The sequence below is a fragment of the Anser cygnoides genome, chromosome 7 (assembly GCF_040182565.1).
Source record: "Anser cygnoides isolate HZ-2024a breed goose chromosome 7, Taihu_goose_T2T_genome, whole genome shotgun sequence".
Classification (NCBI taxonomy): Eukaryota; Metazoa; Chordata; class Aves; order Anseriformes; family Anatidae; genus Anser; species Anser cygnoides.
Window position 1 is genome coordinate 10747293 of NC_089879.1, and position 22482 is coordinate 10769774.

At 44.3% G+C, this 22482-nt stretch overlaps 1 protein-coding gene across 9 annotated transcripts in view; it reads right to left on the reverse strand.

Moving 5' to 3' along the window:
• The window catches only part of RBM20 (RNA binding motif protein 20), a 103672-nt gene that overhangs the window by 33931 nt on the left and 47259 nt on the right, over positions 1–22482 (reverse strand). The window contains exon 1 of one of the 9 annotated variants that reach the window (XM_048060585.2): positions 17673–17881. The exons of 7 other annotated variants lie outside the window; for them this stretch is intronic. In XM_048060585.2, coding sequence (XP_047916542.2) covers positions 17673–17701 — 29 coding nt within the window. In that variant the 5' untranslated portion in view covers positions 17702–17881. Of the gene's footprint in view, positions 1–9148; positions 9190–17672; positions 17882–22482 lie in introns of those variants that run through there. One more of the 9 variants, XM_067000662.1, reaches the window with a different exon arrangement.

Genomic DNA, 22482 nt, shown 5'->3' on the forward strand with positions numbered 1-22482 from the left:
TCCTGCAGCCACCGTCATGCCTTCCCTATGTCCACCCCAACTCCTTTCTTTGCACATCTCCCGTATTACACTCGTTTGCAATTCCCAGTGCAATTGCTTTCCCTCCTAACAGCACAGCACAGCTCGTTCCTGAAGAGCTGTTGCCCACGTGGGAACCAGAGATAGCTGTTTGGAGGGATCACTGAAACTTGGCTGGTCTTACTTTCCACACAGGGATGGCCAGCTCAGTCCTTTCTCCTTTTTACAGTCCAGTGGATTTTTCATATCAGCATTTCACATCACCCTCACCAATATTGCATCCAGGTTATGCCAGATCCGGTTTGTTGGGATTACTCTGGATTCCTGTGCTGCCTCTAGAGCACTTGTAAATCCTCTCCTCTTGGCAATAGCTGCAGATATAATGGGTGTTTTGTTCACCCAAGTCATTAATGAAAGTGTCAGACAGACTAAAGACAGTTCCCAAGAAGGGAACCCTGATGCGTTTTGCCTTCTTCTCTCCAAACACTAGTAATGAAGGGACCTCTCTTCCACCTGGCTGGTCTGCTGTGTGTGCTGAAGGTACCACATGGTATTCATGGCTTTTTTTTTTAAAAAAAAAAAAACAAAACAACTGCCCTATTTGCAGTTTCAAGAAAAAAAAAAAGCTGGATCTCTAGTGATTTCTTATTGACAACTCATGCTCTATATTTCTGGGAGAGACGTCTTCCATTACTGTTTAAAATCAACTATACATTCTGGTTTCTCTTCTGTTGGATTTAGACACTTTCAAATGCCAAAGCCAATGCCATAGACAACAATCCACACTCGCAACATGAGAACAAAACCAGGTGTCCTTGAATTTTGCAGTGTCCTTCATGCTTCCTCTCTCCTTTATTGCATACTGTTACTCGGTACACATTTCACCCTGAGAATGTGTCTTCTATTGTGTGGAAGTCCAGTTTGTATATTGGGCATATTTCTGCTTTCCTTCCTGCAACACATCTCTCCATAAATATTTAATTCAGGAAAGTTCAACAACTTTCAAATAAAAGACGTACGGAACTAGCACATCGACCACCTAAACCCAAGGTTACAGGGAAGGATTTTCAGAAGCCGGGCAAGTTATTGTTCCAGAACATTTAAATGGTGTCTGGTTTTGATGACATGCCACAGTAAGTCAAGGGCTCTGAGGATTAGTGTGCACACAGGAACACTGCTTTACATTTTAAACTTCTGTATTGGGCCATACAAATTCGCTTAGCTACACTGCAGCCGTCTATCTGCAAGCGCTTCCCAAGTAAACGTAATTCTTTGTGCATTGAACTCAAAGGAAATTTGTTTAAAAACTTCGTTTTAAATATGTGCTAAAAATTGTCAGAAATAGCTATAGTAGCAGATCGGTGCCCCCCGCAACACACTGCAAAGCTCTGACCTGGCACAGAAGCTGTGCCACAGCTTTATAAACTTTGCGGGCAAGCTGCACGGGTCTGGCAGGAACAGGCTGCCTTCGCCTGCCTCCCCAGTGCCTTTCCTGCAACAATCCTCATCTTCTAGGCTTCAAACACCCTCATGGTGCAAAGTCCCCAGGCCAGACGCTCACAGCAGTGCCCCCGTAAGAAGGGGAACTGGGGTTTCCCCATAACTTCAGCAGGCAGGTGCCTGTGCCGTGCCCGAGCCCCCATCGGCTCCCACCCAAGGAGAAGTGCAGAGCCTGGGGCTTGTTGGAGGGTGAGGCGCAGGGAAGCCTTTGGGGAGTGGAAAAGCAGGATAAAAAATGGTAACGCAGACCCACAGAGCTAGTGGAGAGGCCGGGACAGGGGTTAGTGTTGGCAGAAACGGGTTAACGGGGTGAGCGGCTCCAGCAGCACCCAAGCTAGGGGCAGCAGCGCCCGCTGCTTCCCCATGGCTCAGGGCTCCCAGCGGCGCTCCGAGCTGCCCTTGCAAGCAGGAGAAACGATCTGGAAAGCTCCTTGTAATTAAAGGGAAAAAATGAAAAATCAGCCTCAAAAAAAAAAAAAAATCAAGTCAGAAACTGTTCAAAGGCTTTTTACACAGGCACAAAGGACAAATGCCCAACAGGAAAATAGTCCTTGGCATATAGTACTTACTAGAAAAGATATTACAGTAATATCTCACCGTACCTTCTGCTAATGTGTTTTCCACAGGGTATTGTTAACCACTACAAAAATAATAAGTTTGGGCATATCAATATCTCACACTGCCTGGAGGCAAAGCAGTTTTCATTTGTATGTAGAAAGTAGGAAGCGTAATGTGGTAGGCAGATAATTTCTCATTTGAATAACCTGTATCTATTTCACAGTAATATAAGACAATATAAAAGCCCTTTTACAGAAGGAATGTCTTCGGTTTGTAGACAAGAAAATGACATATAACTGCTGAAATGCTGAAGTACTAAGAAGGGTTTTTACTTCAAAGTAATTTCATTTGTGTTCAGAGAAAGGATAGTCATTTGTGGGAAAAAATAAAATATTACGACTCACCTTTTCATGCATTTATTATATATTTTATATATATTATTCTAATGATATGTTTGAAAAGTTCAATGAAAAAAATTATTAGTAAATTATGTCTCTAATTAAGTCTCTGGAGCAGCGGTCAGCTCTCCTAATGAGAGCAGCACAGGCTACAGAAATCACACGCAAATCTGAGCTCTCCTGTTTGCACCGTAGGCCAGCCGAAAAGCGACAGCCTGCGACTAAAAGTCACACCGGAGCACTACAATCGCTTCGTAATTATTCTGTTACCACCACCTCCTCCAGAAGCTGTCTGAACACTGCGTGGCACTGAGCACCGCAGCACCAGGCTGCCCAAGGAGGAACGCTGCAAGAACTCTCATCTGAAGCGTCCAACGTGATTTACTTTACCACAGATATTTCCTTTCCTACTTAAAGGAGGAAATCTACAGTAATAAGGGAGGTTTTCATTTATTTACTAATCAGAATTCTGAATAGAAAAGCAGAACCTCTGCGGATTTCCTAAAATAAATATCACTCAGGTACATACTCGGGCCTATTTTGCAGTTTCCCAGTTTACAATTTTTAAAACACGTGTCAGAAATTCCTGTTGTTTATATACCCACAAGCATTACTGACACATATTCTTTATACACGAACCTTATGAAACACAGAGACACACACAGACCTAACTCAGCTGTTACTGAAGCGAGCTGCAAAGCCTTTCCTGATTTCGGAGTAGCCAGAGCAATGCTTCTGTGTCCCCTCTTGGTTATATTCAATTTGAACAAAACATCAAAGAATGCCCTCTTTTCATGAGCTCTTTGAAATCAGACTGTAATGCTAGGCCCTAATGTTCGTACTGTTACACGCAAGTAACACGCGGCACAGTTTGGCCTGCAAGCTTTCGTTATCTGTTTTGCACCGAACGTTGTTTGCCTTTTCTTTAACGCGTCCAAATTTCTGCGCTAAAGAAATTTTAATGTGAATCTTTTAATGTGAATCTTTATTTATTTTTCTTACATTAAAAAGCAACAGTTGGTATGAATCAGACCTGAGTGTGTTCCTTCTGGCAGAAAACAGCCTGTGCCAGAAGTGCTGGAACTCTCTGGCTTTGAGAAGTTTAATTTATTGTCCTGAATAATAAACTGCCATTCAATCAACCCTCTGAAAGAAAACATAAAACAGGCCAGCGCTTAAATCTTGAACAAGGACCAAAAGAGCTTTCCACAAAGGAAGCAAAATTGGGGTAGGCATCTTATATTAAATAACGTCAGTTATTGTATTCTCCCTTTTTGTCTGCCTTCAGCATTAATTAGGAGTAACTGACAGTCAATGTGCTTCGAGCGCTGCACGGTAAAATTGATTAGTATACTAGGACGGAAAATAGGAATCGGTTTTTGATGAAAAATATCAGGTTTCAGAGCACCGCATGTGGCAGCTGTGAGGAAAGAAAAAGTGTGAAGATATTAACCCGTCCACTACACTCAGCTGGTCATTTGCCCAGCTCCACTGACAAAACTGTCAATACAAACAGCCAGCCTCTGCTCTTTGGGTAAGCAGGGAATTATTCCCATTAGTGTGCTGATTTTGTCTATTTTTACTTCGCTGCATGTGCTCTGCTCAGTAGCTGCAGTCTGTATGACTAATCAGCCTGTATGACTAAGGTAAAACAGGTTCTAATTCATTCTGCTGGCCTGCACATGAGATGTCACACCTTGTGCTCACTGATGTATCTTTTAATCTCGTAACACTCAGGGGCTTGGACTCAGTTTTGTTTCCAGTCTGAAAAGATGCCCAAGAAAGTTGTGATCGCTACTCGCTAAATAAATAAGTAAATAAATAAATAAATGTGCTGATTTTCATTAAAATTATCTTATTCATCTCCAAGCTTTTATTTTTTGAAAATAAAAGCTGTCTTGATGTATGATGTAGCAATTAAAAATAATAATAATAATGCCATTAACAATATAGCTCTGATTCTTTCTTCTTTCTAATCCAAGGAACTCTGTCCGCAAACTAATGAACACATTTCCAAATTCAACCATCTTTAGAATACTTTGGTATTTTGACTTCCTTTAACTTTTGGAAATAACTTCTGCCCACTGGTCGTAAATGACATTAACGTAATTCTGCTTTTTGTCTACTCGCAGTGACTTTGAGGCTTATTACAGGGTGGTTAACCATGGAAAATCAATAGGATCCAATTCAGCATGGAATGTCTTTTAAAGGATAAAAGCTCTGGTGTTACGAAAAGCTAAGCAGTACGAGCTACTGCACGAAACAGATCAAATCATTAATTTGAAATCAAAGTTAGCCGTCGCAGCCAGAGCTACGTACGCCTGCCTGTTTCGCTTTGTTACGGAAGGCGCCGTGCTTTAAAACTGAGTTTTAAAGGTGACTACGAGCCCACGCTCGGCTTGGCAAATTAGCGTACATCTTACCTTTCTGCGACATGTAAGGCTGCGGGCGGCAGCGCGCGGGTGCGGAGGAAGCGGGGCCGGGAGCCGATGTCCGCGTTACGCACATGCCTCCCGATAACATCCCATTGACATTCTACCTGCTCCCTGCGTGCCGTCTAGTTACAAGCTTCCTTCCAGAAAGTCACAACTTTAGGAATGAAAAAAAAAAAAAAAAAAAAAGAAAAGGGAAAGCCAACCCAGCCCAAATGGAGGACTGGAAGGCGGTCACGTGGCTGCCGGGAACCATTCTTGTTGCATTACACGCAGCAAGTGTGGATGGCAAACAATATCAGTTGATGTTTATGCCATATGGTCCCGGTCTCTCCACATTTCAGCACCAAAACCCTGTTTCAGCACACTGTAAAGCCATGGGATCCTACCGGGGAGAGGGTCACAGTCTAATTAGGCGAACTGCGGAAAAAATGAGCTACGCTAACGAACAGTGAGAGGGACTGGCTGCTACAGCACAAGCCCTTGCTCCGGAAAGCAATGAGCGTTATCCAGATAAAGTTTTAACACGAAATTGCAATTTCTAAAGATGCACACTCCATACTTTGTGTTTTAACCCCCGAGCGATTTGCGGGAAGACTTGCTGCCTCCCAAGGGCAGCGGAGGCTTTGAGGAAAGGCAGTACTGGTCTTTGGGATAACGTTATTGCTAAAATCAGCTGTCTGCCTTCTCAGAAACAGCCAACAGAAACTCAGTAAAGGAAATTCATGGCTGAGTGCTAATCCGCTGCCCCCACCACACATGAAGGCTGACCTGTGCCACACGCTCCGCTGCGATTAAAGCCGGGCGAGAGGCAGCGCAGGACCTCACAGCCTTCCTGCGGGGCTGGGCAAGGCGGCTCGGCCGGTCCCTGCCCGCTGCCGTCCCTGCCACGTTAAACCAAAGCATTTCAAGAATGAGTTTTCACCTTTCTAAACCTAAATATTTCAGAGTTTACTTCTGGATGTCAAAATTACTGATCCTTCCCGTATTTCACGTTATTCAAGGATTAACAGAAAATGCAAAGATTGGATACAAAAAGCGCTATTGTTCTGCCTCTGCTTTTAACACACCACAGCACACACTTCGGTTAAGAAGCTAGAGGTGCGTAGCCCCTGTAGCCAGTCAGGCCTCCCTCTTTACGGCTGTTCAGCTAGCTGCTCAACTAACCTCGGACACGGCAAAAGCTTACTAAACTTGCTTGGTACAATTAATAGCATTAGTCTTGGGAACACTTAGCAGTCGCAGGGGCTTTCTGTACGGTCCATCTGCAGAAGAAACCACTGCAAGACTTCACACTTGCACGAAGGGACAAAGGGGAGCCCCCAGGGTTCTCTGTCCAGGCTTTCTAATTCCCTTTCTGTCCTCCCTTCTTCCTTCAGGTGCCACATCAGAGCGCTCTCCCCAGCTCTCCAGAGGAGAAAACTGCTGTACGAGTTTCTGGCCTTTCTCCAAATGAAAAAGCCATATCTTTAAGAGATGGCAAAGCCTGTGACTGAAGGGGGGAAGGCACCTAACAGGTGGTCCAAGGGTGTTCCTTCCCACATGCGACTCCCATCAGGAAGCAGCGGAAAATTCGAGGGAAGGAGAAGGAATTAGCAAAACCTACGGGGCTTTTCTAAAGCCTGCTGCATCTCCCCTCCACAACAGGCGCCCTCACGCTGTCCTCTGCATCTGTGTTACATTAAACAGAATGAGGAAACACAAACCAACTCGCACTCGAAGCTGAACTCTCCATTTCATGCAAACCGCAGGACAGCCACGTGAAACACATATGGCAAGCTCAGCCTGGGAACGGCGGCGAGACCTTTCCGGCCGGGCGCGGAGCTAATCCTTGCGCTGCCTGCATATGGCTCGGCACCGGGCCCTGCCCGGGTCAGCAGGAGGGCTTGCCTGTTTTCCACCCAGCCAGGGCAGCAAACAACGAAGGAGAGCGAGGCGAGTAACACGGGCGACTCGATTTCAGAAAACGCTGCCTAGCAGGCAGGCTGCACGCTCTCTGATCTCTCCAGAGAGGGCAAAGATTCACTCCCTCCTCTCTCTTAGTTTTCCCTAACCTGCATTTTCGTCTGTCATCGGGTACTTGTGTTTCGCTTCACACCCAGGGAAAGAACTTGCCCCAAACCAACAATGTTCCAGGCAATTGGGCACATCTCATTCCTGTGGCATGCCCTTGCCCCCTCTATCTGCTGAGCTGGGAGAAAAAGAACTAAAAAAAAAAAAAAGTAATTAAAAAAAAATATATATATAAATTTATTCTGGTCTTTCCCCTACAGAAAGACCAGAATAAATTAGGTAACATGCATTATAACACGCCTTTCCAGTCCCTTTGCTACCTTAACTAAAAGCAACCAAAAATAAACGTTACTTGTGGAAGCAAATCCCATTGAGAGAGAAATGTGAGACTGTGAAGTCCCTCAGCTGGTTACGTTTCAGCTGGGAGCCTCTCCATTGTTCTCAGATAGGAACAACGTGCTGGCCTCGATGCCCGCAGTGTGGGCACACGCATGGGCTCCCACCTGCCCAGCGCCCTCTGGTAAGGTGATAGCGTCCTTCCAGGCGCTGGGGAGACTAGAAAGGCTCACTGGCTGCCCCTGAATATTAGTGAAGGTATGGAAAAAAAAAAAAATCATTCAGACCATTTGTATCACGAAAAAAAATAATGCAAGAATGAAGTAATGCAGCTGAGAACAAATTTTAGCCGAGCAGATGGCACACATAGTGTGAAACCATCAAGTCAAAGGCAATAATACATCTGATGAAGAGCTGTGAGCACTGCAGTGCAGCTTTTCAGGAAATTTTGCTCTCTAACACTCTACTTAAGGGGTTGTTTTTGGCACAACTTTCTAATTCAGAGGTCAATCTCTTCATATAAATTCCTTAGCATAACCTCTAGACTCTGATATCTTAATGGATTTAAAAATCTCTCTTTTTTAAAAAAATTGAGCACACACACCAAAGAATCAAATTCTGCCCTTGTCTATGGAGTTTCTGGATCGCAGTATTAACGTTACACAAACCCATCAGTACGTCATTTGGAAAACATCCTGAAAAGTCAGATGCATCGATGTAAGCCAAGCGGGGTTGTGACGGATCGATTTGAATATTTAAACAGCAGAATTCAAAAAAAAAAAAAAATGGAAAGAGAACTCCAGATATGGGAGCATCCCCACTCAGAGAAGATTACTGAACAAACAACCCATCCCGAAGCCTGGATGGAGCACGAGCCTGCAAACCTCTTGGCATAAGCCGCCACCTCCGGGTTGGGTAGGAGGCAGCTTCCCTCTGGACTCCACACAAACGCGCTGTGTAGCCCTGCTTTCTGTCACACCCCAAGGAACGGGGTGCTGGCAAACACAACTGCGCTTGGATCCCCTGTAAGAATTTCTAACAATCAAATAAGCTCTTCTAAAGAAGCTTGTTAAATCCATCCCAAGTTTTAAAATTTAATATTAACGGAGCGGTATTTTCTTCCCTCAAGAAAGAAGACATAAAGAAACCGTCTTCGTATTTCATGCAGAAAATTTCACATACTTTTTTTTTGCTTTTACCAGTCACACTCCTCCTGAGCTCCTACTCTTCTCCATACAGCAATATTTGAAAAAGGTGATTAAAAAGCCAACCCAGCTACGATCTTCTTTGCAGCCAGCATCACAGCCCGATTTGGTCAGGACAGCAAACCGGCTTCCTTAACGGGACTGGAAACAGACTTCATTCACAGCTTGAGACAGACAGGAACACTGAAGGTCTGTCTTCTCATCTTATCTAATAAAGACTGAAAATACCCCACAGAAGTACTGTGACTCCAAAATTTTTGGGTGCTTAGACATCGACATTTTTGAAGGACCACAAGCAAAGCCACCCGGAATTCAGAAATACATTTCAAAATGACCAAGAAATCAATCAAACCTTGTCATGGTCTTCTATGTTTATGGGTGCGGCTGCTGTTGGGTAGATAATAAAACAGGCCCGTATCAGAACTGCTAACTTATTTTTAAGTTAGTTGCTTGGACGTCTGCAAAGAGGAAAGCTTCAGAGACTGGCAACAGCAGATAGCTGCTGATAAAAATTATCCAGGCTGCAGCGTGCTGCTGCTGCCAGGGTCAGCCACTGTTCTCCAGCCTCAGAGCTGTAAAATCCAGTTTAGTGAGGGTCGAGGCACCCCCTCAGCGTAACTGGATGAGACATCTGCGTCATCCTGCACTTCTAAGGGCTTGCTCCCATGTGCAGGCAGAGGATAGTTACCTGCTTTTATGCTCTTTTTCCTTCATGTTCTTTTTCCTTCTTTTCTCTCATTCCTACTGCTTTTTGTACTGCAGCCCATGGCGAATGCAGTGGTTCATTATCACACGGGGAAACAATCCTCTAGGGATGAGTGTGGCTCAGTACATGAGATTACCAGAGCCCAGCCCTTCGGTAGCTCTGTAGGGCGTGCAGAGCTACGCTAAAAAGGTCTTTTCCTGTCTTGTATGTCCGTGTCGGCGGGTGTGATGGAGACAGCCAGTCCCGAGTGCCATCTGCCACCCTACATGTGAGCATCACATTCTGCTGCCCCTCCGCATGCCTGGCTGGATTAGCTGATGTCAACAAGATAGTGTCACCCTTCCCTACAAGGGCACGCGCGGGGCCGCCAGCTCCGTACGCATGGAGGCCGGGGGGGGGGACCGGGGGCACGGGACGGGCAGAGCACACACTTCGGCTCTTGGGAGGCAATGCCAACCAACTTCTGACTTGAACCAGGATCTGGGAACGGGGCCAGCACCTTCCCCTGGGGCAGAGCAGTCAGACGCAGCGAGCGTCCTGGATAAAAACCCGTTGTGAGCAAGGTGAACGATGGCCCAGCGCCTGCGTGCTGCCGGCCTTCGGGGCTCCTCATCTCCCGTTCTCTCCAGGCTTTGCACAGCTGGTGGGCTGAGTGCTGTGGCTCTCGAGCTTCAGAAAGCAATGCTGGAAAGGAAAGGCTCAAAGAGCTGCCCAGCCTGGAGCATCTCGGGTTCTGTATGTGGTGCGTTTATCACAGGCACCGCGGAGGCAGTAGGGAACAAAAACAGAGCATAGCGGGTGCTTCCCCTGTCCCGGGCACAGCACCATCCCGCTGGGGAAGGCTGCAGGTCTGGAGCATGAGCGAGGACATGCTGACAGCCCTCCTGATCCAAGGAGGGAAGGGAACAAGGAACACCAGGTCTACAAACAGATCACACAGCGAGAGGAACGACATATTGAAAAAGAAGCCAAAGGCAGGCTCAAAGCTGCTCAGAGGTGGTAAGTCTGGGGCTGAGCAGAAAGTGAAAACGCCAACTAGAATGCAAGCAGGGTGACCGGTTAGAATGTGTGTTCTTCCTCCTGAAATGCCCACCTTAAGGGAAAAAACAACAACAACGAAAAAAAAAATGAAGTATTTTCACATAAAGCAGCAGAATACAAAGGTGAAATGCTGCATGAAAATCACAAGAATAAGGTTAAGGTTTAAATATCAATGCTAACACATAGGATGAGCCATTTTAATAACATCCCTACCCCGCTTCTGTGAAGGAAAACATGCTGATACAGGCTGGGAAATCTGAGCAGGAGCTCATGTGATGCAGACTTCTGACATTCCCCCAGACGTGACTAAGCTTAAACAAGTGGCATTATCTGGTGCGCTTGAAAGCAAGACAGGAACAACATGATCGTGCAGCTTTTTTTGGTACCACACAAAACGTTCCTGTCTGGATGGGGTTTGGGAAGTAAAGGATATTAGGAACAAGTCAAAATTTGCCTGTGGTTTTCATGATCTTGGCAGTCTGAACATAGAACGAGAGTGCTGAGAGTTAACATGAATGTAGAGAACAGCAGATCCATGAAAATGTCTATAATTGAGCTGACATGATACACCACTACAAAAATAACCATTACAGAAAACACAAACGTAGCTAGAAATAGAGCCTGAAGGGGCCACTCCTAGCCAATTTGGAAACTTTTACATCATTACAAATATAGTGATTCTTTAAGTCTGCTGCCTCTAAATGGAGAATTAAACTGTTGGTCATCACAAGTGCTATTTTCAGTCATAAAGCTGTACACATGAGTGTTATATTAACTAAATAAAAGAATAAAAGGCGATACAAAGTCATGATGTGAAGCTCAGATGCTGTGGCTCTGATGTGCGTGCAGAGCTCAGGAACACCGAGCTCAAGCAGCCCCCGTGCGAGCACAAGCGAAAGGCTCACAGCGCAATGCACACAGCTGCTGTACAGCAGTTTCTCTTATCCTTAGCATCTAGTTAGCTTTGTACTCCACTCACGGGGGCTTTGAAAAGAAAAGAAACCCTTGAGATGACAAATGAAGACTTCTGCTTTTGAAGAAATTTATCCAAAGGTTACCATGTAAAAACAGAAGGTCAGGTCTAAGCTCTGCGAATCAGAATAACTAATTTAACAACAAAGCAATGCCACCAGCTGACTCTTTACTGACAAGTCCTTCAAAAAAAACCCTCAGTTGTTTCATTACTAACTGCAATAGTAGTAACTACCTTCCCAAAAGTTGATTGCTTTTTTATTGCTGCCCTTCTAAAAAAGAAAAAATATCTATATATCTATATAGATACATAGAGATACATAGATTTTTTTTCAGAACATATGTCTGGCCTTAAAGAAAGCCTCTTCAAATACAAACTGATTCATCTTTCCATATAAAGACACTTAAACTTGTCGTTTCAAATCTTTCTTACCATTTAGCTCAGCAATTAATTGAGATGCTCACTGGCTGATACTGCCACCCAATGGCTTTTTGGTTTCTAACAGCTGGAAGAAAAAAAAAAAAGAACAGAAAATAATAATAATAATAAAAAAAAATCAGATGCTTATTATTGCTGTGGAACCAGTTCTGCCTCTGCTATGGGAACAGAAAGTGCCTGGGCAGGGCACTTCCACTAAAAAGATCTTATGAAAAATGAATATATATGAAACATTAAAATAGTCGTTTGAGGAAGATGGAAAAGTGGGAAGTTCTCAGAATTCCACCTGAATATTCGCACCAGCACCTCGAACAAGAAATACAGGCGAGTGACCCACTGGGTGCAACCTACAGGCTGCAGGCTGGGCACGGCCACGTGCTGCTGGGGATGCCCAGGGCCGAGCAGCAGCCTTCTCCTCCTCCGTGTGCCCGAGCTGCTGACCAGCAACCAGAGATGCCACCAGGCAATTTTCTTTCCCCGACATTCAAGAACCAAGCAAGATTTTCAGATGGAGAACCCGAGCGCTCAGTTTACCCAGCAGGAACACACTTATTCGCAGGTGTGGTGACAGGCCCTGGTGCCGCACGTGGGAAGCTGGGTGGCTAATGCCACCCCAACCTGCCAGGGGGCTGTGCGCCCGGCTCAGCTCAGCATTACCTGGCACACAGCAAACGCTGGCTGGCCCTCGCGAGGATTAGTGAGGGACAGGGATCAAATAGGTAACCTTGCAGCCTCTGAAAACGTATCTGTGTAGAGAATTCAAAAGGTTCCTCAACAAGAGAAGCAAAGGTGTTAAGAGAAAGACCAAGAAATACAAAATTTTGTCGCAGTTCATGCAGTGAAATCCACGAGAGATTTCTTTGCCTGCAGGATTAGTGCCTGTAACATAGCTCTGTCCACATGGATGCAATTACCTTCCTGCACAAGCCAGTTAGAGATAAATTAATTACTTAGAGGCTGAAAACACTGGCTCTGCTTCCAAGGATTTTATCACCAAGCCGAGAGTTCCCACTGTGAGTGCTTACGACAGCAGGAGGAAGGAAAAGGAGGCGCTTCCTGCAGAGGTGGGACCCCGAGCCCAGGGCACCCCGTGTCCTCCCAGCACAGCGGGTCCGTGCCGGGACCCAGCCTCCCAGCACGTGCTGGAGCCGTCTTTAGCCACGTCCCGGTGCCCGGGGGACACCACGTGTAACACACCCGTGGCAGAGAAAGCACAGTGCAAGGAAGGAGCTGGGTTTGTCACATCCAGCCTGGCACACGCTCACTGTTTTGTGTAACGAGGGTGTTGCCCTCTTCGTTTCCCTTTCCAGCCCTGAGCAGCGCTAAAAACATCTCCCTGCCTTGGGTCGAGACAGCCCCGTGTGTGTGGGCACTATTTCTGCTGGAATTGGGGGGGGGGGGGGCACCAGGGCTGCACCCACCAGGACAAACCCCAAACACCGACCTCAAACTGCTCCTGACTCAGCCAAGCACCAGCTCCATCAGCAGCACGGGCCAAAACCCCAAAGGCGGGCTGAAACCTGCAGGGAGCAGGACTGCAGCAAGGAAAACAAAGAATTAGGTTTTTCTCCAAAAGGTCACAGAGGGCGGTAGATATACGATGCTGTATTATTAAGTATGCTACAAGGCCCCACTGATTTTTTACTTTAATGTAATAATTTAATTCACAAAGCACTGTACTGTGTGGTAACCTGTTCTTTTTGTCCCTTTGTTGTTATCAAACAAACATCCTGCTTTGCTTTCTTAGTCTGCATCTGGTCATGATGAAAAACATTTTCATGAGCATTTGATGCGTCATAAGCAGTGGTAAAATAATTCCCTCCAATATAGCTGCAATTTATTTTCCACATAGAAAGCGTAAAAAATCACAAATTTTTGTAATACAGAATTACAAAGTACAAAATTGCAAATTTTTGTAATAGGAATTACAAAAAAATACGGTTAAAAATGCTGATTTTCCTTTTAGAAAAATTTTGTATATATTTTGTTCTGTATTCAGAGCAGTGTAAGACATAAACAAGGAAAACACCAAGAGAACAGGGAGCTACGACTGGTTTCTGCTGGGTGTGCATGCAAGGTGGGCATCTTTCTCCGCAGACAATTACTATGTGAATGGAGATGGAACAACCACTAGATGGGGATGTCCAACTTCAGAATGTTAGAAACCCAATAGGAGCCTCATGGTCAGCCTGTGCAATAAAACTTTCTCAAACTATCAAAACCAAAAAACCAAACAAAAAATAAAAAATAAAACCATTCTTGCATTCTCTCCATCTTTCTCTCGACCAAGCTAAGGACAGATGAACTGACTCATGAGGCCCTGGGCAACCTGATCCAGTGGTTGGCATCCCTGCCCATGGCAGGGGGTTGGAACTCGATGATCTTTAAGGTCCCTTCCAACCCAAGACATTCTATGATTCTACGAAGACAGGTGGAAAATGATATCAGGTCAATGTATGTATTCCCAAACTGATATTAAAATAGTTTCAATAAATATACAGAGCAGAGAGAATGCTGCTGCATCTCCCCCTGACCTCCTAGCAGTTTCTCACACTTCTGACCACCTATCTCCCTTCTCTGACAAGGCATCTTTTGGGCCTTCCCTTGCTTTTGGTCTTCCTCCCATCTGTCTGCCCTCTTCTCTACCCTGCCACCCTTACACATCCTCTCCTTTCCCATCCAGCATCTGGCTATCACATTTTGCTACTTCTCTATCCACAGCCTTTTCCTTTCAAGCTACAGCTAGAACTTAACCCGCATCACCTGTCTCAATTAATGGGACACCCATCCCTTCATATCGTTTGCATGGCCCCAACCCCTTCAACCCATAACAGAGTTGCAGCACATATGTCCCCCCCTCTTCTAATAGCTGAGTAATTCCCGGGGCGTGAAGGATACGATCTTAGTCCTCACCTTCAAACCCTTCACAGCATTGGCAACGCTCTTTTCTTTCTCACTTTATCAGCTTGGGATTCCACCTGCTCCTCTCAAGTACAAGTGCATTGAAATTCAAGGACCCTTTTCCCTCCATCTCAAATTCCCTCAACTAATATTTCCCTTCTCCCCAGTGTCAGAAAGCAAATGGCCAAATAATCATGAACAGAGAAGCAGAGCTGTGGGGAACCACTCCGAGATACTCAAAGATATTTCAGACATCATTTCAAAATTGTAGCATATGTCAAGAGAAGGATGCGTATGAAGTCAACCTCCTCCCATGTGCTCACCTTTATATACTGGTGGCCTCAGCTTGTAACTGCAAGAGAATTTGATTACAGCTTGCAGGCAATGCAGACAATGTCATGCAGGAATGATACCATCTGAACACGGTTACTTGCTTTAAAAGAGCACTTGGGAAGTTCTTAAGTGTACAGAAAGCTGTTGTGAACAAATCCACAGCAGACACCTGGGGAACCCTGTAAAAAGTTGCAAACAAAACATAGTCTATTCCCTTGAAAGTAACAGTCCATCTCCTTTAAAAATGCCAATGAATATAAGAGCAAAAAATGGTTAACAAAAATAAGAAAAAATGGTTATAAAGGTTTCCCTAGGCCTCATGTGCAAAATCTAGGATTTATTTCTAAAGCTGCGTTTCAGTTAAAATTTAATGTCTAATGTTTTGTCATAGCTTTCAACTAGAAAATAAAAGTAAATACAGAAAGCATTGCAGGCTGAATTCTTGCCCTACCACTTGCCTTGGCAGAAGACGAAATACTTATCGATCTCAGCAGTACAGGCTCAGCCTCTGCTGGGAATTTGCTGTAACATATCTGAGATCTGAGGAGACACCACTGATGCTCACACAGGAGCCTCAGTGCATTTACAATACAAAATTCAGTCCAAAATTTGCACATGAACAAGCGCACAGTGATAGACTAAAACCAACTAAAGCCATCATGATTCTTCGAGAATTACATAGAACTAATTCAGGTGTATCTTCTGATTTATGATTAAGATATACGTACATCAAGAAAGACTTCCTCATTTTAATTGAATTCTCAAGTATGTATTCAAAATAAACTCCAAGACAAGGTCACTATAAACTGCTGAAGACCCAAGGAGGATGCTTACTTTGCTCCCCCAGCTCGTTTTCAGCTACAGGTACCGTGTGCAGTCAGAGAGCTCCCACACCTCCCGAGCTGCAGGATCTGGTAAACCTCAGACAGGCTCATTGCGGCCCCTCTCGCGCTGTGTCTCTGACTCTAAAAGGACATTTCACCATTTGCACCGGCATCCTGTGCAGTCGATTATGCTGTGGAATTCCTTCCCGTCAGGCATGAAGAAAATAATTCAGCGCATTATGCTCGAGCATACCAGCATCTGGGTGGGCACTCCAATTTATTAAAAGAATAACTATATGTGAGCATCAGAAAAGATTTTAACTACAGCTCCATGAAAGATCCTGCGCAGAGATCTCTTGAGGAGCTGCGGACAATACTCCCAAAAGGAAACCCGAGCCCATCCTCGGAATTACAACATCATCCACTACAGCAAGGAAGCATAAAACAGCTCATTAGCAGCCCTATCAAGTAGCGGACCTAAAGCCAGCTCCAAAGTTGCCCACACCTGTCTGCCTATAGTGCCTGCCAAAAAGCCAAATTCCACCGAGGGAAGAATCCTCGTCCCACTTATACATCTGGATGCTGCGACACCCGATATGCTCCGGGGGACCCGCAGGTATGACGGCAGCGGGGCTCACAGCAAGGGAGACGAGAGGAGCAGAAGGGCTCTCGTGCTGTAAGAACCCCCTCCCACAGGAACGCGTTTCACACCACTCTTTTGAATGTGAAAACCCAAATGCCATTAGAAGTATCTGTCACTTTGGAGAAGCATTAGGAGTAGTCCAGCAAAAATTATTCCATGTCCTGGAACAACTATTTCTGGTACGTCTTGTTCATGTATAACCTGAAAGCACAAGAGCCCTGCCATTATCTTAGGAACTTATTTACTGTTGGCGTCCCGAGTTGTTCTTTTGATAGACTAGGAGCGAAATATTTTAATAATGTAATAGTTACTCTATAGTTTCCCCCTAAACCCTAATGCCACAGCTAAAAGCCTTAACAATGATAAAGCTGAACAGACCTCCTAACACTGAGCCAGAAAATCCGCCTTTTCACACACCATCATTCACCACGATCTGAATACTTCATTAGTCTCCCAGGATCTGTTTTGTAGAAGTAGTGGGATTTTCATTAACATGCTTTATATATGCTTTTATAACGTGCTTTTTTCCAGACTACAAATAGCACAACCACATCACACAACACTACAAACGATGGGCATGGCTTCAGCTAGAAAACGGACATTTTATCCCTGTGGAAATGTTCTCTAACCACAGTGAACTGCTAGAGCCATGATAATACAAGATCACTGAAGGGGTAAGAGGAGAGAAATGCAATTTTCTTTTTCTACAGAATTTAAAAAGTTACCTCTCTGTAACAGAGTCTTGGAAAAGTGAGAAAGAAATCCTCTTTAACACTAGGGATGTATTTGTGTTCCTTCCTGCTATAGTTAGCATTATTGCTATCAGAATTTACTGCAGCTTTACAGGAACTCATCTAGCAAAAGGAAGGAAAAAGCCAGGAAGCTGAGCACAGAGTACAACAGGTGTAAGGGGAAGGTGTAAGGGGAAGGTATAAGGAGGAAGGCAGCTGACTCGGGAGTAGGGCAGGAATTCAGCAGTCCGAAGGGCTGGTTCCTGATCCATGTGAAAAAAACTGCGGCCTCAGCTGGAGATAAAAGTGCTCAGAAGCCTGGTCAGTTATGTACTAAGTAGAGATTTGTGTTGCAGTAACAGGTCGCATATCATGGCAAAAAGTGCATGAGATAAGTTCAAAAGGCTCCTTGTTACACGTAGGAGGGCAGTAGCTGATAGGAACCTACTTTCAAGGCTTCACCTCCCTACTACAGCATTGAAACACCTCGCTTTTCCCCTACTGTGTTTTACCATTTATCTTGAACAGAAATTTTAAGGTATCCCTACTTCTGGGGAAAAGGCTATAAAAAAATCTGGTAAAAGGTAACATCCACAGCAGGCTTTTTAAGATAGTTACCTACCTTATGAAGATAATAATAATCAGATCCATTGCCAACAGCCGCAGGTTCTTCTAGCACGTGAAGGACCGTACCCTTACACAAACCCAGAGCATCAGCAGCTCCAACTCAGTGCTGGAGGATGCAGGGCTGCACCCAGCCTCTGGACATGCAGACTGCCCCATCTAACGCACCAGCTCCTGCCCTGCGCCATCACCCGTCCATCACAGAAGCAGAACTTGAAAACCCCGCAGGCTGTTGGGATAACAACTTAAGTCCTAACCAATACCCCCCTCCAAAACAATATATACTTTTTTTTTTTTTTTCTAATGCGTTATGCATAACCAGTGCCCAGCTGCACAGTAGATGGCAGTAAATCTTCACTTGTCACTGTTACAGACCCTCCGGCTTCACTCCAGAATTGAAAGAATTTGTGAATACATTTATGGCATTCTCCAGCATGCTGTAGGAGTAAACTCAGCTCAGCTACACTCGTCTTTAGCTTTCTCATCAACCTTTTCCATAGGTATATGCACACGTATGACATTATTATTTCACACATGGCTCATTCTCAAAGCTCTTTTATTATGAAAAAGCAGTGGGATGTACAGGCAGCTTCGCACTATCAGATGAAGACTGGCTTATTTCAGTGTAATATAATCCAAAAATGTATGAAACTTAAAACAGAGAATTCTTAATCACAGCTGTAAATGTGTTGACACATAGAGGGTGAGGAAGGGAAAAACATACTTGGCGTTGCTGACAGTGTGTCAAAGAGTATTACCAGAAAGGGAAGCAAGCTACAGCACATGATTTGGACAACACCTTGGGACACAGGATTTTATCTCAATTTAGATTTTCTTCCTCAGAAAAACATCCTCCTGCTGCTGAGCCCTTGAAAAGCTCTGAATCTCCCTTCTTGAGCTCTTAAATGCTCATCATTTAAGCATTAAGAAAGCTTTAAAATGCTCCACATCCCAGTTCTTGTAAGGTACATTGCTAAATCATGTTTCATCTATGGATATCAGCTCCCAGCAATTTAGAGGTCACGTGAAGCCATAACAATTGAGATAAGAAAATTATTTTCATAAAGGGTTTGATCCAGAACACTGACTGGAAGAAGTGTTTCCAGTTCCCTGACTGGTCTTTGGATCAGGTCCAAGGTGAGCAAAGGTTTGCCAGAGTAGCATTTTGATCACATTTAACAACGCTTAAGTGGCCATAATTTCAGTGAAATTGTACCATTCACAGCAGCGAGGAAGTCAGTCCCGTAAGTGCCTTCTCTTCACTATGAAGCACACGAATGAAGCTCATCTCTAAACACACTGTTATGCCTTGTGGTGTTACAGAGGCTCATAAAAAGAAATGAGGAAGCACAAAACAATCTCTTTTTATATAATACTAATTAAATTAGATTAATATTGTACTAACTTGTAACAGCACAGAGAAATCTGTTTCATATCACATCTTTCTTCCAGACAGCATTCCAAAATAATTTTGCTGCCAGCTCTCACACTCCAAAAAATGACTTAAAAACCACCTTGCGACCATCTGTACAAGTCTCATAACTTCCATCCAGCACTTGAGCACCAGCCCTCTGGGAATTTCGTGCTAGCATTCACGATCAGTATTTTGGCATCCGCACAGTGCAGCGTGGAAGTGTGAAATCTTCACGACTCAAAGCCTGACCAGAAATGTCTTCTGACCATGCTTCATTTATATAAAAGTCAAACTGCTACTGCAGTTCTGTTTCTCATGAGCAGCAGTTGAATTGCTTGCAAGGAGCAATTTGCCTGCAATCGCCTCTGCATTGCTCCAGGGTGCTGGATGGTTCAGGACAGTGATTTCTGCCATGACTAGCAAACAGTGCTGCCCTTGTGCCCCCTCTGTTAAGCGTGGGACTTGCATTGCAGTGAGGGAAAATGCTTACGGAACAATACATCTTCTCTTCAGCTGAACAATGTCATAGACTCGTTTGTTGTCGTTTTGGTTTTTGTTTTTGCCTTTTTTTTTCCTTGTAATTCTGAAGTATTCTGTACATGTATTTGACCTTTTCTACTTTTCAAAAGGCCCAACAGGAACTTATAGCAACAATTAACTGCAGAAATAAAAAGGAAAGAAAAAGGTATCTCTTAACAGCAAAATGGTAGCTGCCATGCAGATGGGCTGGATGCAGTGTAATATCTGGTCAAGCATGATTTGCTTGAACCCAGAAAAAAAAAAAAGTTAGGAAAAAATTATTAAGAAACAGAGAAAAGCCATACATTTTGACAACCCACCTGATGTCAGCCAGGGCAACTGCAGAAGGTCCTATAACAAGAAGTCTATCTTTGGAGCGGTGAAAGAGCTGAGCCCACTTAAAGTTGATATCAAGAGTATGCGTACAGATTAAGCGAACACTAGAAATGTTCTACCCAGAATAAAAGTTTTAAATACTGCTTGTTATTTTAAGAGATTTTCTTTTCCTTATTATTTTTCAATGTTCACAAAAGTGAGCAACTGAAATTAGGACAAGTACTTCTAAGAAGCTGCAGAGGTAGAGCAGAAATGGCAAAAAGGCACCCACAATGAAATATACACATGTACATAGGTGTACCTAAATATAAACCACAGATACAACACGCAGATTAAGAGACACATAGGCAAACTACATTAAGATGACTGTATTCTCAAAACGATGCTTATGTGCAGAACATGTGGTGTAGTTGCGGACAACATAGCACTGGTTACCTACGATAGCTTGACCCATTTTGAGGGACAAGACTTTGTAAAACCGTGATGTTCTCTGAAGGTCAGGGCATTTGCACCTTCACTGTCTACACCTGCTCCATTTATGACCTAAGTCACCCATTGCCACCCTGTTAGAACCTATACCACCTTCTCATCCTTTAGATGCTCATAGCATTGTCACGAGGAAGAAGAGGAGCTTGCTTGAAGCCTACAAGTTATGTCCTTATTAAGAAGGGGGGCGTGCCAAAGATTTTAAAGTTTTCAAGAAGCCGAACAAGAACATCGAGGTGGTACCTATGAAAGGTCTCGGAGCTCTGAATTCCACCTTACCTGTTTGGCTAACCAATAGCAAACACTTCACCTCTCATTCCCTGGGCCAAGCCCACCGGTTTCCCGCTGCTTCACATCTACATCCTTGCCAAAAGCTCAAACTCCTCCATATCACCGGGACAATTTCAGCCCAAGACTCCTGCTCAGCCCAGCGTAACTTACTTTACTTGAAGTAAAGAGAAACCTTGCTGATTGCGATCTGATATTTAACAGCTTATGAACACACATTCCCCTTCACAAAAATTGAAACTAAAACCCAATCAGACTCACATATTTAAGATTTCATTGCTGAATTTTTATAACCCCTCCCCCCAAGATATTTCAATATCTTCCAAGCAGCATTACCAACCACGATTAGAGCTAAAAACTTGCCAAAGAAAAAACTGTGATATGCTTTAATAGAAGACCCTGTGGTTATTTGCTTACCCACTAATTCTCCCAGGGCAATGAAACGTGTTTTCATGTTCAGTGGGCTAATCACGGGTTTAAGCCAGTGGTATAACTCAAATAACCACTTCTGTTGCTTCCAGTATAAAGCAGCACTGAAATTCTGTGGTGGATTCAGGCTTTGTCCCAAGTCAATGAAGTCCTGTGGTATGGTATTATATTTATACACTTACTCCTGAACAGCATTTGCTCCACTCTTATTGTAGGATAAAGTGTTCAGGAAAAGAAAGCAAGAATCCTAGCGGTGACATGTACGCACACTCAGTATAGAGGAGCTAATCTTCCAGCATGAACAAAATGAGCTAGATAAGCATCTCTTCACACTCCATTAAGTTATAAGCCTCCTCAATATCAAAGTCAACATATGACAGCTGAGTCGTATACAGTATTTATGTGATGTCCACTTGTTCAATACAAGTGCCCTTACAGAACCTAAAGATCTTCACCCAGAGAGGAAATTATAGACAAGTCTCCGATACTGAGGCAGTGAACACACATGATCCAGACAAACTCACAGACTTGTGACCTTTCTAATTACACCCCATTGGGAGCAGCTCACTGGTCTGTGGACAATTCTATTTTTGGCAACAACAAATCACTGCAAGTTAGCTTCTGTCTGAGAGTCTGGAAGCCGGCATACCTGAACTGTCAAATATCTCCGCATTCCTCACCCAACGCTTGCTTTGCTTTAGCAAGACAGACAAATCCGTGCCATCCCCGACCTGTCCAGGCTTTAATTCTGACACAGGTATTGGCAACACAACAGGACGCTACGGCGTGGCATGAAGAGGCACTCTGCAGTTCTGGCTGCTGGTCATTAGGCTGTTCCAATGACTTTAAAAGGAAGAGAAACGGGATTTCATAGAAAATCTTTGCTCACGAACTGGAAATCAAAATAGGGGATGAAGGAAAGCAGTTAGGGATAATGAGAGATTTACACCACTTTTTGCTGTTTCTCCCGTTCTCACCTTTTCACTGCCTCCCTGACAGAGAAATGCAATTTAGGTTTCCTGTCTCTCCCTGGAAAATACTTATTCAGACTTTTTCTTCTCCTTGCAAGTTTTGGTTCAGCCCTGACCCTCTACCTCATTGCCTTTTCCTCCTCTCCTCTGCTGGTACTACACAAAAATCATGGTTTTGTGAAGTTTAAGGCTGGGAAGAGCCACCAGGTCGCCCTGCATTACCCTGTGTGCCACGGCATGGGGTGCTTCCCCCAGCTACCCCAGTAATGTGTGCTCGCCTAAAAGCAAGACTGCCTGAGCAACGCTGCAGTCTTGATCTAACTTAGTCAAGAGGCAGAGAATTAATTGAGTTGTCTCCTTTTGGT